The sequence below is a fragment of the Morus notabilis genome, unplaced genomic scaffold, assembly GCF_000414095.1.
Source record: "Morus notabilis unplaced genomic scaffold, ASM41409v2 Scaffold695, whole genome shotgun sequence".
Lineage (NCBI taxonomy): Eukaryota > Viridiplantae > Streptophyta > Magnoliopsida > Rosales > Moraceae > Morus > Morus notabilis.
Window position 1 is genome coordinate 111,430 of NW_010366382.1, and position 16,780 is coordinate 128,209.

The 16,780-nt window shown below is 37.7% G+C and overlaps 2 protein-coding genes across 7 annotated transcripts in view; both read right to left on the reverse strand.

Moving 5' to 3' along the window:
• Positions 1–660: 660 nt before the first annotated feature.
• On the reverse strand, positions 661–5,076 carry LOC21393956. Of its 4 annotated transcripts, none has more exons than XR_002903274.1 (6): positions 4,002–5,076; positions 3,429–3,506; positions 2,743–3,197; positions 2,064–2,251; positions 1,685–1,844; positions 661–1,156 (listed from the first exon to the last, which is right to left on the reverse strand). XR_002903274.1 is itself a non-coding variant. In XM_024173544.1 (6 exons), exons 1-5 carry the CDS (start codon positions 4,828–4,830, stop codon positions 1,739–1,741), a joined length of 1,554 nt encoding a protein of 517 aa, XP_024029312.1. In that variant the 5' UTR covers positions 4,831–5,076; the 3' UTR covers positions 661–1,156; positions 1,720–1,738. The 4 variants fall into 4 exon arrangements, 3 of the variants coding, with proteins under 3 accessions (XP_024029312.1, XP_024029311.1, XP_024029310.1); XM_024173544.1 differs by having other exon boundaries at positions 1,720–1,844; positions 2,743–3,095; XM_024173543.1 differs by having other exon boundaries at positions 1,720–1,844; positions 2,743–3,194.
• An 8,273-nt stretch (positions 5,077–13,349) lies between these two features.
• The window catches only part of LOC21393957, a 9,769-nt gene continuing 6,338 nt past the window's right edge, over positions 13,350–16,780 (reverse strand). For 2 of the 3 annotated variants that reach the window (XM_024173546.1, XM_024173545.1), the window contains exons 4-6: positions 14,610–14,797; positions 14,267–14,391; positions 13,350–13,697 (exon numbers count right to left, since the gene is read on the reverse strand). In XM_024173546.1, coding sequence (XP_024029314.1) covers positions 14,286–14,391; positions 14,610–14,797 — 294 coding nt within the window. In that variant the 3' untranslated portion in view covers positions 13,350–13,697; positions 14,267–14,285. Of the gene's footprint in view, positions 13,698–14,231; positions 14,392–14,609; positions 14,798–16,780 lie in introns of all 3 variants that reach the window. The other variant, XR_002903275.1, reaches the window with a different exon arrangement.

The window sequence follows — 16,780 nt, forward strand, 5'->3', positions numbered from 1 at the left end:
CAGCTCTTCTTCAATAGCTAGCCGTATCGCTACCAAAGACAACAATTCTCACTCTCAAAATTCAAGGTTATTCCTTCCTCACGCTAGCAAATTCAACCATTTCCCAGCTTGAATGTCCTTCAATCCATAAAAACGTGCAATCCCATCTTCAATTGAGATCACTCAACAGATCCATTCACTTGAAAATTTGTGTAAAAGTTGAAAATTCTACTTTCTAATAGAGTCGTTAATTCCTCAATTCTAAAAAATAATAATAATAAAAATTAAACAAAATTCAAGACGAAATTTAAGATCAATAAAACGAATAATTCCGAGAGAAAAGAACTCTGTTTGCAAACATATTTATCCACTATTTTTGGTAAGACGGATAGCAAAGAGCAAAGAAGGAGAAGTAAAATACTTAGGTGAAGAAAATAAAATTGTAAAGGGGAGATTTTCTCTCATGATATTTGATATAAGAGAGAGAAAATTGAAAAGAAATTGTCAAATTTAGTGCATCTTACAATAATACTCCTATATAAATAAAAAAAAATGATGAATAATTAAGTTTAAAATAGTTATTTTAAACTTCATTTATTTGTCAAATTTTTTCACTCCCTTTCTTTACAAAATTAGAAGGATTAAAAATTAAAAATTGGTGAAGGATTAAAATTGGTGGGTCTCAAGAATTTCTATCTTCCTTCTTTATTTCACCTCTTTCAAACAACCCGAAATTCCATTATCCTCTTTAAAATCATTCCTCTAATTTCTACTCTACCAAATACAGTATTACAATGGTTGGTGAGTGAGAAGAGATTCGTCCTTAAGCACTCAGATTTCTCATTCCACAAATCCCCGTCATTTTTCTTTTCATATGTCAGGATTCAAAGTCAGTCTAATGGTGGTCAGAAGCAAACGAGAAGAAAAGGAAAAGAAAGAAAATGAGTACATCATCAGAACGCTGTTTACTTAAAAGTCCCCAACGTTTTTGAGCTTTGTCTCACCTTGTTGAGGACATGCTTTCGTTTCATTTCTGTTCGTTGACTTTTTTTTTCATGGCTGGATTTTGTGCTATTCGCAATGAAAAAAGATTCTTCCTTCTATCAAAGGCGGTGGAAGCGCTGAACTCCTCTTCTGGACCTGGATTTACCCCAGCTCCTAAGCCGGAGCCTGCAACCTGGGGAGGAAAATTTATATAACGAAAACTATTCAAATTGCATAAAATGCTTTATAGAAAAAAGCAAGAGAAGCATTTGATTGAGGCTGTAAAAGTGAAAAATCTAGAGAAAATGGATCATTCTGTTCGTTTAAACTTGCGTTTATGTGTTATTCAACGATAAGAAGTTGACAATGTGCCAAAAGACGGACAATTATATGAAACATACAATACATTCCTTGAACAAATATGCAGATAAGTTATACCAAACAAAAAAACAAAACAAAACAAAAAAACAAAAAACAAAAAAAAAACAAAAAGAAAAAAGAACTTCGGTTAAGAGAGGGATCTCAAGTAGTTGATTCCTGCCCTAGAATATCCCACTGCTACTGTGTTACATAATGCTGCTTGCATGCATGAAGTTCAACCTAGGCACATTAGATGAGCAAAATACAGCTACAAACCCAGCAGAATGTGAGCATATGTACTTGATGCAATACATGCAAGAACACTATAACAGGAACTAAAATTTATGTTTACAGGGATAACCTGAGTCTAAAAACTACCGATATCTTTACACATACAAGAGTGTCAGATATGTAACTATCGTGTCATGTTTCTCCATTTGTCCTTCAAATCGACCTCTGTTCTTTCTTCAAATATGTCACTGTACAACTTCAAAATTAGCTTCCAATTTCCCTTGCCGTACCTACATGAGAAAGCAACAATCATAAGGACAGAAGAGCTTCACAAACTACCATCACATCGTACTTTTCACTTAATTGAAGTTATATAAAAGAACGGAGTTGACTTTAAGTTCTCAATATTATGGATATACTACCGAACAACTTTGTGTGCTAAATTGGAAAAGGAAGCAACTACTCAAAACGGATACTAATATGTACTTGCAAGGGGAAAACACACATACTTCTGTACACCGTCCCGTAAAGTGTCTTCTTCCAATAACGTCCACCTCTTAACTTTTCTCCTCTTACAAAGTTTTGTAGGTTCATACTTCTTCAACGGAGAAAGAGCCCTTTTCTTTGGGCTAGGTAGGTGGAGTCTGTCCTTGCAATTCACCATTGCTTCAGGTGAGTCATCAATTGAATCATCCCACTGTGAGAGTAAAATATAGATTAAACACTTTAATGAGGAAAACAAAATTAATAAAGATAATGACACAGAAATCTGCCCTTCGATGCATTTGCTTTAATTGCTTTAATAAAATAACACTCTCTTAATCACTAGCATCTATCCTAAGACATTTAACAGGGACGACAATCTGAGTATACTTCAACCACATAAGCATTCCTTTTCACTAAAATTATCTGCAAATTATATTTCATTCAACTTATGATACATATAAATGGTTTTGAACAATGTAAAAAATCAAAATTGACACTGGTGAGATGATACCACTCAAAACTGACAGCAAACAAGGCCTAAAAGTTAAAAACAAAATTTTTGCGCATAGTTATGCACAACACCTCGAAAATTACTTTTTCCTTCGGTTTGTTAGTAAAATATTGTTCACATAAATTACCCAAACTCTATGTCATAGAAGTCACAGAAGTAAATCAGAAAAGAGAAAAATCAAATAGAATTACCTCATACGTGTGGGCAGTATTATTACGTTCCATCAAGCTGGGTCGAGGGACATTATTCGGATAACTGGAAGAAGGGTTCCCAAGATTGACATCACAAGATTGCACAGGCTCAGTGCACGTGTGAATTGATGGATTGGCTGCATCTGCCTCTGTTCTCCTCTGATTTTCCAAGGGATGCTCATGGATCACATTTTTTGTGGTCAAGTCAGAAACAACAGTTTCGGCCTCGCGTACTGCCTCCGGAAGTGGGTCTGTCACGGCTGCTTGTAGGTCCAAAGAACTGGATTTAAGCGCTTCATGTGCTTCATTAACTTCAGGAGTTGGGATGGAATTGAATCTGCGGGGAGATGCATCTGTTTCCAAATCCTCAACGTCACTAATCCTAACAGGTCCTCTAATCCGTTTTTGGAAACCAACGTGCTTGCTTCTAAGCACCACTTTTTCTCTTGGAACTTATGTATATCAACGTAAAGAACAAAACCACATTGCAGAATTTAGTTGTTAAGCAAGGTGCCAAACAAATATCAGGTCTCAAGAAATTTCCTTTGTTCAAAGAAAAATGACAATATGGAATAAAAAAAGCTTTTCTTCATTCTCTTTTTTTTTTTTTTGGAAAAGAAAAACGAAAAATGGTACCTTCACGTCAATGAATAACCTTTTTTCTAGAGGGAATCGAAAAATGGTACCTTTATCTGTGGTGGCAGGTCCATTCGTGATGGCTAAATCAGTATTATTACCAAGCAAAGTAACACCATCATCAACAGCTAATCCGATATAACATGCAAATAAAGCATCAAGCAAATATTAGCTTCGCACACATAATTTGACCATAGAAAGAAGACAATTTAGCATGAGAAAGAAAACGAAAAGAAAAAATAGAGAGAAAACAAGATTCCCTTCTGTGAGTAAGAACAGAGAAGTCCAAAACATTCAAAAAAAGTCATATAAAGGAGCAACCTTTTCTCTGCGCGGTACCTTAAACAATGGTGGGAGGTATATTAACGAAATACCACCACCATAACTGTATATAACACGCAAGTAAACATCAAGCAAATACCAAGTCTCCAAACATATTAGCTTCTAAAACTAGTACAACGTAGCATGAAAAACAAAAGAAATCATTAAAAATTAAGTCTCCAAGCATATAGAAATAAGACAATCTAACATGGGAAAGTAAAGAAAACATTATGGAACAAAGCACGCATTCAAATTCATATAAATGAGCAACCTTTACTAGAGAGAAAGGGGGAAAAAGGTACCTTTGGCAGTGCTTTCAGGTTCATCAATGACAATCAAACCATCAGAATCAGGCAAAACAACACCATCACCAACAACGTTCTCTCGAACCCGATCATTCGCCAATTCTCGCAAACCCACCTCGTCCCTTAACTCAGCCCTCAACTCAATCAGACCGTTCAAACTCCACCCCCGGCCACGAGATTCTTCACCATTACCATCCTCTCTAAATCTCTGTTTGGCGCTCAACCTAGCTGCCCAAGCCACGAACGACGGGCCCATCAACGCCCACGCCTCCTTCAGATAAGCTCCGAGCAGCATCAGAGCGTCTTTCCTGGTGTTGATTCTCATCAGCTTCCTACACACGCCCTCGTCCCAAATCGCCGCCTCGACCTCATCCCAGCACCGCCGCAAATCGCTCGAGAGGAGCCGGCTCTCCCGCGCAGCCGCCGACTTCTCCATTCGGCCGACTCTCCCTCTCCAGATTCTCTTCACGGCGTTCAGGAACTTTCCTCCCGGCTTGCCTCCATTGCCGACCAGGACTCTGACCGTGCAATCCAGCGCCACCGCGCAGTACGCCGCTTTCATGGAGTCCCCCGCGGCGGCGGCGGCGGAGCCTCGCCGGGAATCCAATTCCTCGATCAATTCGAGGTTTTCGAGAGCGGTTGAAGTGACCAGACCCTCCGAAACCTCGTATTCGATGGTACGGAGAAGCACGGTCTTCTTAAGGCGAGGGTCGTCGTCCGGAATGGGGAGAACAGCGAGGGCTCTCTTGGCGAACGGCTCGTCGTCGGAGTTTCGGAGGAGGAACTCGAGAAGCCACCGAGAAAGGGTCTTGTCCGGTTCGTCCATGGGTAGAGATCGAGGAAATCGAAACGTTGATCACGAAACGAAACGCGTAAAAGTTAGGGCTTTTTCAGTGTTACTGGTTTGGTGGATGATGAAATGCTGATTGATCCTTCGGTACTCGTGAGATTTTCTGATTCTGAAGAAAACTAACGACTAGTTGAGTAGATTGTCGGAGAAAAGCATTTTGCCATTGGTGACGATGTGGTTTTAAGAACAGCGGCACCCGTTTACAAATGTAAATGACAGAAAATTCTGATTTTTTTTTTCGCGGAATGAACGACATTTTTTATGAAGCGAAAACAATTTTGTTCCAGATGTCCTTCACCAAGAAAAACGACACCAAACTTCAAACGTCAACTGCAACTTTGTTCTGGTCTAGAACAGCACGAGAACCAATATATAAAATAGATACATGATGCTAAAAATTATTGAGAATTCACGTGGACGCCCATTAAAGAATCAAAAGATTTTTCAATTTAAGGAATTCTCATGTTGTTTGTTCTCAAGGAAAATTAAATACAAAACCATCGCCAGTTAAAGTTGGGGATTGTATCTCATGCATTTTTTGAACGTATTTATAGTGATATATGTTAGCCCATTCATTTAACATATAATAAAATAGTAAAAATATATTTATAATTCACTGAAACGATGATGTCAAATAGTAAAACTATTCGGATCAGTAAACTTCTGATTTATTATTGCATGAGTTTCAATTGTACCAATATTTGTGACGTACAAACTGAAAGAAAATGTGGATAGTTTTTCCAATACACATTTTTTACCCGTTATAATAATTGTGATATAGAGATATTTAATATTCTCCTCATTTACAATCTTAGTATGATATCCATTTCAGCGAATATCTTTAAAACTTAACAAGTTTCTTCGAGACTTATTAGAATATAATGCACCATCTATAATAAATTTTGTTCCTCCAGGTAATATGATATTGGCTCTTCCAGAGTCTTCAATTAATTTCGTACTACCAGATATTGTATTAACATTTGCCTCTTTCATAATAAGAGAGGCAAAATATCTTTTATCTCTAAGTATAGTATGCGTTGTAGCACTATCTACGAGACATATATCTTCTTTATTGATCTTGCGTCTAACCAATGACTAGGGAATATCCATATTCTTCATTGAAAAATAAAATGAAAAACATCAATAACTAATGTAGAAAAAATGAAACTTAAGAAATTACATTTAAAAAAAAAAACATACTGAAAAATAAAGAAAAACAAATAACATATAAATAAATTATTCTAATGATTTGTATCCCCTGTAAAATAATCAATCTTCATATATGATTCTTGAAAAAATCTGTTGCATCTAGATGTGTCATACCATTCAGGCCATTAAAATTAAGTATATCATCAAGGCCTGCAAAGTCATCATCATTTTATTCCAAATTTGCTTCAACATCTTTTGTCTCAATATCATCATTCTGAAAAGTCAAATTGGTCTCTGCATTGTTCCCCTTCTTTTTTATTGAAGCTTGATGTAGCTTAACAAGATGTTCAGGTGTACGACGGGTACGTGACCAATGACCTTTCACTCTATATCGATAGCATAAATTATCTCCACTCTTTGAAGGATTACTTGGAGCATCTTTATTTTTTTCTTGTTTATCACTATTATTCCACTTCTGGTGGTGAGAAAATTTTTTATTATAACCACCACGATAACTGTAATTGTTGCGCCCCCGACCACGACTAAGGCCACGGTTTTGTCTTCTTTTCAGATTTATGATGAGTTACCACATTCACTTCAGGGAATGGGGTAGAACCAGTGGGGTGGGCTTCATGATTTTTCATAAGTAGCTCATTGTTTTGCTCAGCTACAAGAAGGCAAATATTTCTTAAACCCCTTTTCACAATACTGTTGCGGCAGGAGCACATTTAAAGCATGAAAGGTCAAAAATGTTTTTTCTAATAAGTTCTCATCAGTATTCTATTCACCACATATTTTCAATTGAGAACTTATTTTAAAAACTGCCGAACTGTCACTTACAGTTTTAAAATCTTGTAGCCTCAAGTGCATCCACTCGTAACGAAGATGATGACGAAGAAAAATCACGGCCTTAGCCTTATCTTGGCTGGATGCTCATTTTTCTTTAGTAATCGTGTCCCCAAGTCCTTTAGCATCCAAAAGAATTTCAACATCAAGCACCCATGATAAATAGTTCTTGCCCGTTATATCGAGCGCAGCAAACTCAAGTTTTATCAAATTCGACATAGTAGACCCTAGTACACAAGAACAACAAAGATAATTAAAAGAAATTCAACAAATAATAAAATAGTAGTAAGGGATAATAAAATAAAATATAACTATTAAAGATCACATAAACTAATTTGTTTATAGGAATTCGTTATGTTGTAAATAACAAGTCAATTTATATTATTCCCTTCAAGGAAATATGAGTTCCTATGACTTGTCTAAATTTCACAATAGCATTTTTAACCTTATAATGATAAAAAAAACCAGTGAATTATAAATACTCAAAATTATCCTTACTAATAATCATTAATAATACATTCACTTCAGGGAATGTAAAATATTTGATCAATAATAAAAACATTCATTTCAAGGAGTGTAAAACAATGACACATTTATTTCAGGGGATGTGAAATTATATTGAATAATATAGATACATTCACTTCAGGAAATATCTGAAATTATTTTGGCACATTCACTTCAGGGAATGGTTACCATTCGTTTCTTGGAATGGTATTTGTTATTATAAACGAATTATAAAACAGCAAATTTAAAAAGAATATAATAAAAATATGTATATGAAACATACGTAATATATATAAGGTTAAATCAAACGTATCATATATAAAAGACATTATAACAATATATATATAATATATAAGCAATAACAAAGATACTGCTAATAATATATAGTTCGATGATTCGAGTTTAGATGTGATTTTATGTGAGAGTTTTTTATTATAACAAAAAATTAGATGTGACTGTTTCTGAGAAATTTTTACTGTAACAAAACTCAAATTCTAAACTCGAATCGATGAAATGAACGATACCTATGTAAGTAATAATAAGGTATAAAAAATAAAGTAATATAAAACATAAAGAATAACCAAAAGTATAATATAATTATATATATGTGTATATAATATTATCATATAATATAAACGAAAACATAAAGTAAATATAAATGTAATAGAAAACATAAACAATAAAGGAAAAATAATATGATCATATATATATATATTAAACAGTAAACATAATCGGTATATATTATATAATATATATGTATATATAGGTAGGTATATATAAACGGCATATGCAATGGAAAATATAAATATAAACGGAGCAAATCTAGTAAGAAATTGGATGTATAAATATAAAAGAAGCAAACGTAATATAAATACATATATATATATAAACGATATATATATATATATATATGTATATGTAAACGGAACAACATAATATAATACAAAATAAAGAAAACAAAGTGTATATATCAATACGGCACATGGTAGAAGATAAAGAATTTAAATATATCGGCAACATTAGTTGAACGAAAATAATGAGTGGGTAATAGAATTACCTCCTATAGTTTTTTTTTTTTTTAACACGAAAACCACTTTAGAATTAAACAGCCAAATCGGCAAGTACAACCGAAGATACAAAGTAAGGGATCATATAAACCCCAATAAAATTCTGTGAACAATTAAAGCCAAAGGAAGCTAAAACATGAGTAACATTATTACCACTCCTGTTTATATGAGAACACTCCCACCTCCCCATAAAAGATAATAACCGAACAATATCCTCTATAATAACACCTTCTTTGCCCATCGTTAAGCTTTCCTTGACCGCTTGAACTACACGGACAGCATCAACTTCAGCCACGCTGATGGATAACCCCCGCTCTTGTGCGAAAATTAGGCCTTCCCGAAGGGCCATGCATTCAGCTAAAAAAGGTGAGAAAGAACCCGCAATCCTCTTCGCCAGACAAGCACATACTATTCCTTCCCCATCCCTGATGACAGCGCCTATCCCAATGGAACTCGTACCCTCCCGAACTACCGCATCAGTATTAAGCTTCAGAAGTCCAGCCGCCGGAGGTTTCCAGCGTACTTCACTAACAGGCACCGTAGTCCGATGTTTGGCCGCCGGATCCCAACAACTCTGAAAATCAGCAATTGTCCGCCCAGTTGTACCTAGGATCTCCATCGGCTCCCGATATACTCGGTGATGTACAAATTGATTCCGAGCCGCCCAAATCGCCCACGCCAGTACACAGAAAAGTTCAAGATCCTCTCCAGTTGCTTCTTTGTTAAACATGACGCATAGAGCTTCAAAACCTCCAGTGTTGAGAGGCTCTAACTTGTGCCAAAGGGCACTCACTTCCCACACCTGAATAACAGTAGGGCATATCCATAGAGCATGCCAAGTAGACTCCTCCTCCTCACCACATCGCTGACATCTCGTTGCACAATTAATCCCCCTCCTTGCTAAATTGGCAAAGGTTGGTAAAAAACCGGAAGCTGCCCTCCACATGAAATTCTTGATTTTATTCGGGATATGAAGATCCCACAGTTTCCTCCACCACACACTATCCCCTCTCCCTCCAGAACTACTAGGCGAATTTCTTAGACCCATGGCCAGCTTGTAGCTGGCACGAGCAGAATAGAGCCCCTTAGAATCATAATGCCACACCCAGAGCTCTTCACTAGAGCCACAATTCAAAGGCATGTTGAGAATAATTTCTTGATCAATAGGGAGAAAAATATGACGAATTAGCTCCCGGTTCCATTGCCTATTAATAATAAGATCATCCACCAACCAATCTTCAGTTTCTTCAGTCACTGCCGTAATTGGACGGAATGAATGAGGTCTAGGGATCCAAGGGTCCCTAAAACATCGAATGGATTTCCCAGAACCAACACGTCTACGGATGCCACTCTTCAACAGTTCTCGTCCCCATAATATACTACGCCAAGTATATGAGGGGTTGTGTCCAATATAAGCATCAAGAAAATCACCCTTTGGAAAATACTTAGCCTTAAAAATCATGGCCACCAAGGAGGAAACATTGCTTCGCCAGAAGTGCTTGATTAAACGCTCCCACATCACAAAAGCCCATACCCCCATCTCTCTTAGGACGACATAATAGCTCCCACTTTGCCCAATGAATCTTCTTCTCAGTGTCGTTGCCGCCCCACCAGAACCGCGAAATCATAGCTTGAATCTCCTGACAAAGAGTTTGAGGGATCCGAAACACACCCAAGGTATACGTGGTAGTAGCTTGGGCCACTGCTTTAATCAAGATTTCCCTTCCTGCCATAGAGAATAGCCTCCCTCTCCAAAGCTTAAGCTTCTTAAAAACACTATCTTTAACTGCATTAAAAGTAGCCCGTTTGTTCCTACCGACAAAAGAGGGCAACCCGAGGTACTTATCATAAGAGAGACTATTCTCATCAACCCGCAAACACCCCTTAACCTCATCTTTTGATTCTTCCCTAGTGTTGGGACTGAAAGTAATTTTTGACTTAGCAAAATTGATCACTTGCCCCGACGCCTTCGCATACATCTCAAGGATCTCCATAATTGTCCTTGCATCATCTCTCCTAGCTTTCCCAAAAATAATAGAGTCATCGGCAAAGAGGAGATGGCTTACCTTTGGTGCTCCGCAAGCAACTGCAATCCCTCCTATAGTTCAATGGCTTTGTAGAACAAACTCGTGCTAATAACGTTTTATAAAAGAAAAGAAAGCAACAGAGTGAAAGAACAAGAACAAGAGAATAAAGAGAATTGAGAGAAGAAAGAAAGAGAATATTTTTTATTCACTAAAATCATTACAATATTTCTCTAAGGCCCTATTTATAGGCTCTTTTACAGAATAATAATATAAAGATTTACAGAATAATTGTGATTACTAAAATCATGGGTCAATTAGTTACAGATTTCAATAAATCATAATCTCAATCAACTCTAAATTAAAATCTCATAAATTGTGACCTTAATCACATGAAAATACCGTAGAATTTGATTAATATAAAATCATAGATTTATAGCAAGGTTCAAATAGTTATTTTAAACCTCATTTCTTTGACAAATTTTTTCTCTCAGGATTAAAAATTGGTGAAGGATTAAAAATTAAAAATTAGAGAAGGAAAAAAAATTGATGGTTCTCATGAAATTCTATCTTCCTTCTTTATTTCTTCTCTTTCAAACAACCCAAAATTCCATTATCCTCTTTAAAATCATTCCTCTAATTTCCACTCTACCAAATACAGTATTACAATGGTTGGTGGGTGAGAAGAGATTCGTCCTTAAGCACTCAGATTTCCAATTCCACAAATCCCCGTCTTTTTTCTTTCCATATGTCAAGATTCAAAGTCAGTCTAATGGTGGTCAGAAGCAAACGAGAAGAAAAGGAAAAGAAAGAAAATGAGTACATGATTAGATGTCAATGAATATCTTCAAAGACCATCAGAACGATGAGTTTTTATATTTATATTTCCAATTCTCAAGAAATGAGAAGAATTGAGAAGAAAGAAAGATGAGTTTTTTTTTGTTGAATTGAAGAATGGATTATAGGTTTTGAACAATGTAAAAAATCAAAATTGATAACAGTGAGATGATAACACTCAAAATTGACAGCAAACAAGGCCTAAAAGTTTAAAACAAAATTTTGCATAGTTATGCACAACATCTCGAAAATTACTTTTTCCTATCGTCGATTAAGTAAAGGCTTAGTCCTATCGTCGATTATGATAGATTTTATCTTCTATTTATTAGGGATAATTATTAAGAGTGATATCTTTTAATAAGAGATTTAAATTAATATTCAAATCTTATAGCTTATCTTAAAGTTTATCTTATCCTTTAGAAGGGATAATTAGTTTCCTAGTTTATGGCTTATCAATAGTGTTATATGGGAAAATGTGTACTAACACATTGGACGACGATAGCGCTCCACGTGGCTCTGTTTGCCACGTCAGATAACAGTCGATGTTTGGGCCTCGTTTTCCTTCTGAATGATTGGAAAGGCTAAGCGTATGAACGAATCCTTAGACCGCTGACCATTCAAGACTATCGAGGCCTGTATGACTTGCGCATTGGAAGCACCACAAGAGTCAGCCGAACGAAGCTGAGCCTAGTTTACTAGTATAGGCGTCGAGGGCATAATACGGGTTACGGAGTGCCTCAATAAAGATCCCTGACAGGTAGGTTGCGTCTCGTTCAGAAGATGTCAGTAGCGCAAGGATTAATTATGAGCCCCTAAAACCGCCTGTAATGGACTGTTGAGGATTATAGGATCTGCAGAGCCGTAATAAAGGACAAATTGGATGAATGAACAGTGCAAAAGGTATTGACAGGCTATGATCTGGGCCCATAGGGTAGTAGGCCACTCGAGTGGATAGGCTTACAAGGAAGAACCGCCCAAGAAGTAATCGTTGGGCTATAAAAGGGGCAAAAGCCCCGAATGATGAAGAGGATCTTTTCTTTTTATGTAATAATAGTAGAAAGTAAAGATATAGACAATACACAGTGGATGTAGCTCTTGATTAACATAGTGAACCACTATAAACCTTGTATGTCATTTACATTCATTCAAACACCACTTCCGTAATTCTTGAATTACCATACCGCAAAAAGCACTTTAGCAGCATTAACCTGAATACATAACGATTTCAGGCCGGTAACCCAACAGAGTACCAAGAGATAACCCGGCATAATTCTGTTGGCGAAATTCAACCGTCAACAATTGACGACTCTACTAGGGATCGAACCCAGAATCTCTAGTTCACGCGTTTGACCCCGGACGATTATCAATCATGCGTCCGAAAAACAGAAATGGCGATACAAATCAAAACAGCCAAACGAAGGAAAACACCACGCCTCCAAACAACAGTGGGGGTGGAAGAAATCAACCCGACCAGGGGAATCAACCCCCGGCGAGGGATGAAACTCCACCCCCGGACACGCCACAGCTTGACCTGATACAGATGCAGGCCCGGCTAAACACTCTGACCGACTTAGTTCGAGGACTAATGACTGTTGTCGAGCGGTTAGACGGGAGAAACTCTATGCCTCCCTTGGAAGATGCCCCGAGACCACCAGGAGCTGCCATGGCCAGGAACTAGAATGTTGGTGACCGTCAAGGTGCTCCGGAAGGGATCGGGGATAGTGAAAATGTCAGGGGAAATAACCTAAGACCTCAACCGTCTAAGTCCCTTGGCAGTCGACAGAGGGCTGCCAGGCGATGAACCCAGGAGGGAAGAGCACACAGAGGCCTGAAAAACCCTAAGGCGCCCCCTCGGAACCTGGGAAAAAGTATCCCGTATTACTTATTCATGTCAGCCCGTTAACGATTCAATTAATAATCGTGCGGTCCAAACCCATTTATCTCGTATCGTTTTCGTATATTTTCATCGTGTCGTGTCTGAAATTGCCGGCCCTAGTATTACAATGGTTGGTGGGTGAGAAGAGATTCGTCCTTAAGCACTCAGATTTCCAATTCCACAAATCCCCGTCTTTTTTCTTTCCATATGTCAAGATTCAAAGTCAGTCTAATGGTGGTCAGAAGCAAACGAGAAGAAAAGGAAAAGAAAGAAAATGAGTACATGATTACATGTCAATGAATATCTTCAAAGACCATCAGAACGCTGTTTACTTAAAAGTCCCCGACGTTTTTGAGCTTTGTCTCACCTTGTTGAGGACATGCTTTCGTTTCATTTCTGTTCGTCGACTTTTTTTTTCATGGCTGGATTTTGTGCTATTTGCAATGAAAAAAGATTCTTCCTTCTATCAAAGGCGGTGGAAGGGCTGAACTCCTCTTCTGGACCTGAATTTACCCCAGCTCCTAAGCCGGAGCCTGCAACCTGGGGAGGAAAATTTATATAACCAAAACTATTCAAATTGCATAAAATGCTTTATAGGAAAAAGCAAGAGAGGCATTTGATTGAGGCTGTAAAAGTGAAAAATCTAGAGAAAATGGATCATTCTGTTCGTTTAAACTTGCGTTTATGTGTTATTCAACGATAAGAAGTTGACAATGTGCCAAAAGACGGACAATTATATGAAACATACAATACATTCCTTGAACAAATATGCAGATAAGTTATACCAAACAAAAAAACAAAACAAAACAAAAAAACAAAAAACAAAAAAACAAAAAAAAGGAAAAGAAAAAAGAACTTCGGTTAAGAGAGGGATCTCAAGTAGTTGATTCCTGCCCTAGAATATCCCACTGCTACTGTGTTACATAATGCTGCTTGCATGCATGAAGTTCAACCTAGGCACATTAGATGAGCAAAATACAGCTACAAACCCAGCAGAATGTGAGCATATGTACTTGATGCAATACATGCAAGAACACTATAACAGGAACTAAAATTTATGTTTACAGGGATAACCTGAGTCTAAAAACTACCGATATCTTTACACATACAAGAGTGTCAGATATGTAACTATCGTGTCATGTTTCTCCATTTGTCCTTCAAATCGACCTCTGTTCTTTCTTCAAATATGTCACTGTACAACTTCAAAATTAGCTTCCAATTTCCCTTGCCGTACCTACATGAGAAAGCAACAATCATAAGGACAGAAGAGCTTCACAAACTACCATCACATCGTACTTTTCACTTATTGAAGTTATATAAAAGAACGGAGTTGACTTTAAGTTCTCAATATTATGGATATGCTACTGAACAACTTTGTGTGCTAAATTGGAAAAGGAAGCAACTACTCAAAACGGATACTAATATGTACTTGCAAGAGGAAAACACACATACTTCTGTACACCGTTCCGTAAAGTGTCTTCTTCCAATAACGTCCACCTCTTAACTTTTCTCCTCTTACAAAGTTTTGTAGGTTCATACTTCTTCAACGGAGAAACAGCCCTTTTCTTTGGGCTACGTAGGTGAAGTCTGTCCTTGCAATTCACCATTGCTTCAGGTGAGTCATCAATTGAACCATCCCACTGTGAGAGTAACATATAGATTAAACACGTTAATGAGGAAAACAAAATTAATAAAGATAATGTCACAGAAATCAGCCCTTCGATGCATTTGCTTTAATTGCTTTAATAAAATAGCACTCTTAATCACTGGCATCTATCCTAAGACATTTAACAGGGACGACAATCTGAGTATACTTCAACCACATAAGCATTCCTTTTCACTAAAATTATCTGCAAATCATATTTCATTAGACTTATGATACAGATAAATGGTTTTAAACAATGTAAGAAGTCAAAATTGATACCAGTGAGATGATACCACTCAAAACTAACAGCAAACAAGGCCTAAAAGTTAAAAACAAAATTTTTGCGCATAGTTATGCACAACATCTTGAAAATTACTTTTTCCTTTGGTTTGTGATAAGAAATAGGACAATTCTCAAGAAATGAGAAGAATTGAGAAGAAAGAAAGATGAGTTTTTTATTGAAATGAAGAATGAATTACAGATGCAGTGCTTCAAGGTACTGCTAGACCTCCCCTGCTCAGCTTTGAGCTAAGACTTTCCCAACAAGACTCAGATAATTCCTACCATGCCTCTTCTCTGCTCCCCTTTTTATTCACACTTATTTCCCTTTAACCGACTACTCCCCCGTTCACACTACAAGCTCTCTAACTGCCTAACAACTCTACTTATTCTCTCCTCTCCATCCCTTTCTAACATACATCTACTTAAGTAAAGGCTTAGTCCTATCAACTACTCCACCCCCCAAAAGAGTCACCTTGTCCTCAAGGTAAAAATCCAGAAATTGTTGGTGGATGACATCAAATAGTTCCCAAGAGGCTTCAAAGTCAGGTAAATGGCGCCACTGCAGTAAGACTTCCAGCTGCCAAGTCACCGGTGAGTAGCGAATAGCCAACAATTTATCCGGCTCCACCCTTAATTCCACATCCGTTGATAGATGGAAGGAACCTCCTATGCGGGAGCAGAGGCACCAATGGCTTTCTTCAGTTGGGACACATGGAAAACGGGATGGATTTTCGCGGTAGCGGGTAATAGCAAACGGTATGCCACCGGACCCACACGAGCGAGCACATTCTAAGGACCATAAAACCGTGGAGAGAACTTTTCATTGACAAACTTTGCCAACGAGCGATGATGATATGGCCGTAGCTTCAGAAAAACCAAATCTCCCACCTCAAAACTCACATCCCGCCACTTAAGATCCGCCTACAATTTCTTGGAATGATGTGCTTTTAACAAATGTGCTTTCAACTCCTCCAAAAGAGCATCCCGGGACTGCAACTGTTGTTCAAGTAACGAGTTAGTAGTAGACCCTAACTCAAAACAGAGTAATTTGGGAGGATCACAACCATAAAGTGCCTTGAAAGGAGTCATGCCTGCGGAGACATGGAAGCTTGTGTTGTACCAATATTCATCCCAAGCTAAGTGAGGAAACCATTGTGTAGGCTTGTCGGAGACGAAGCAACGCAAGTAAGCCTCCAAGCATCGGTTCACCACTTCGGTTTGACCATCGGACTGAGGATGATAAGCCATACTATGATGTAAGGACGTTCCCTGCAGCTTAAAGAGCTCGTTCCAAAAATGGCTGAGGAAAACTTTATCTCGATCGGAAATAATAGTTCTAGGAAAGCCATGAAGTCAGACCACCTCTTTCACAAAGAGGGCAGCCACTGACTTAACCGAATAAGGATGGCGAAGACCCACAAAATGGGCATACTTACTCAAGCGATCCACAATCACCAAAATGGAGTCATACCCAGCCGACTTAGGCAAGCCATCCACGAAATCCATTGTAATCATCCCAAACCCGCGTAGGAAGTGGAAGAGGCTGCAGCAAACCTCCCAGAAATAAAGTGGAAGTCTTGTGTTGTTGACAAACTGGACATGCGGCGACAAAAGTGATTACATCTTGTTTCATGCCGGTCCAAAAGAATTCAGAAGCCAACCGTTTAAAAGTCTTAAAAACCCCAGAATGCCCCCC

What these genes read in the sequence shown, in the direction of transcription:
- LOC21393956 (XM_024173542.1), bottom strand. Translation starts at nt 4,830, where the DNA reads ATGGACGAACCGGACAAGACCCTTTCTCGGTGGCTTCTCGAGTTCCTC. An exon ending in ATACTGCCCACACGTATGAG is followed by an intron (nt 2,252 to 2,742) that starts GTAATTCTATTT and finishes TTACTCTCACAG; the next exon opens with TGGGATGATTCAATTGATGA. An exon ending in TTACGGGACGGTGTACAGAA is followed by an intron (nt 1,845 to 2,063) that starts GTATGTGTGTTT and finishes TTTCTCATGTAG; the next exon opens with GTACGGCAAGGGAAATTGGA.